Source organism: Loa loa, assembly GCF_000183805.2.
Source record: "Loa loa unplaced genomic scaffold supercont3.5725, whole genome shotgun sequence".
Taxonomy (NCBI): domain Eukaryota; kingdom Metazoa; phylum Nematoda; class Chromadorea; order Rhabditida; family Onchocercidae; genus Loa; species Loa loa.
Genome location: NW_018113895.1, coordinates 1 through 511, shown reverse-complemented (window position 1 = coordinate 511; position 511 = coordinate 1). Strand labels below are relative to the sequence as shown.

The following is a 511-nucleotide window of genomic DNA, read 5'->3' as shown; positions in this document are numbered from 1 at the left end:
GAAAACATTCCTAATTTTATTTATATAATTATAAAATTCATCTTAGTTTTTTCGCGACTTTCGCGACAAGTGCTACGTCAGTTGGAAGCCATAGGAGAGAACTTGGAGCATTCAAGTATCGAAACCACGATAGAAATTAAGTTACCATCATGGGTTTTGAATAAGGTATATACTCAAAGAAAAGTAGAGGTGCCTTGGTCAATTTCAAAACAGAGATTTTTTGTCGAACATAGTCCATGTAACCCAACAGGTCAAGAATAGTCAGAATCCTTCCACATTTATGGACACTAAACTTACAATCGACAAGTTAGGACAAAAACCGAGATATAATCCTGGAGGAACGTCAGCACTGTCGATGGTACGTAGCAATTCAAAACCCTTATCATCCGCAGTTCGAAGCAATCAACATTCATCACAACTCAGTAAGTAAGAGAAGGCCGTGCCTATTCTGCAACCGAGATCATTGGGATAGCGAATGCGACGCCTATCCAACTGCTAATGGTAGAAGGAA

The 511-nt window shown here is 39.1% G+C and overlaps 1 protein-coding gene across 1 annotated transcript; it reads left to right on the top strand.

Moving 5' to 3' along the window:
* Window positions 1-250: 250 nt before the first annotated feature.
* On the top strand, window positions 251-430 carry LOAG_19344 (hypothetical protein; the record flags this gene model as incomplete). Its single annotated transcript, XM_020451985.1, has 1 exon — window positions 251-430. A coding segment is annotated over one exon (180 nt), but the record flags the coding sequence as incomplete, so codon positions are not given.
* Between the last annotated feature and the right edge of the window lie 81 nt (window positions 431-511).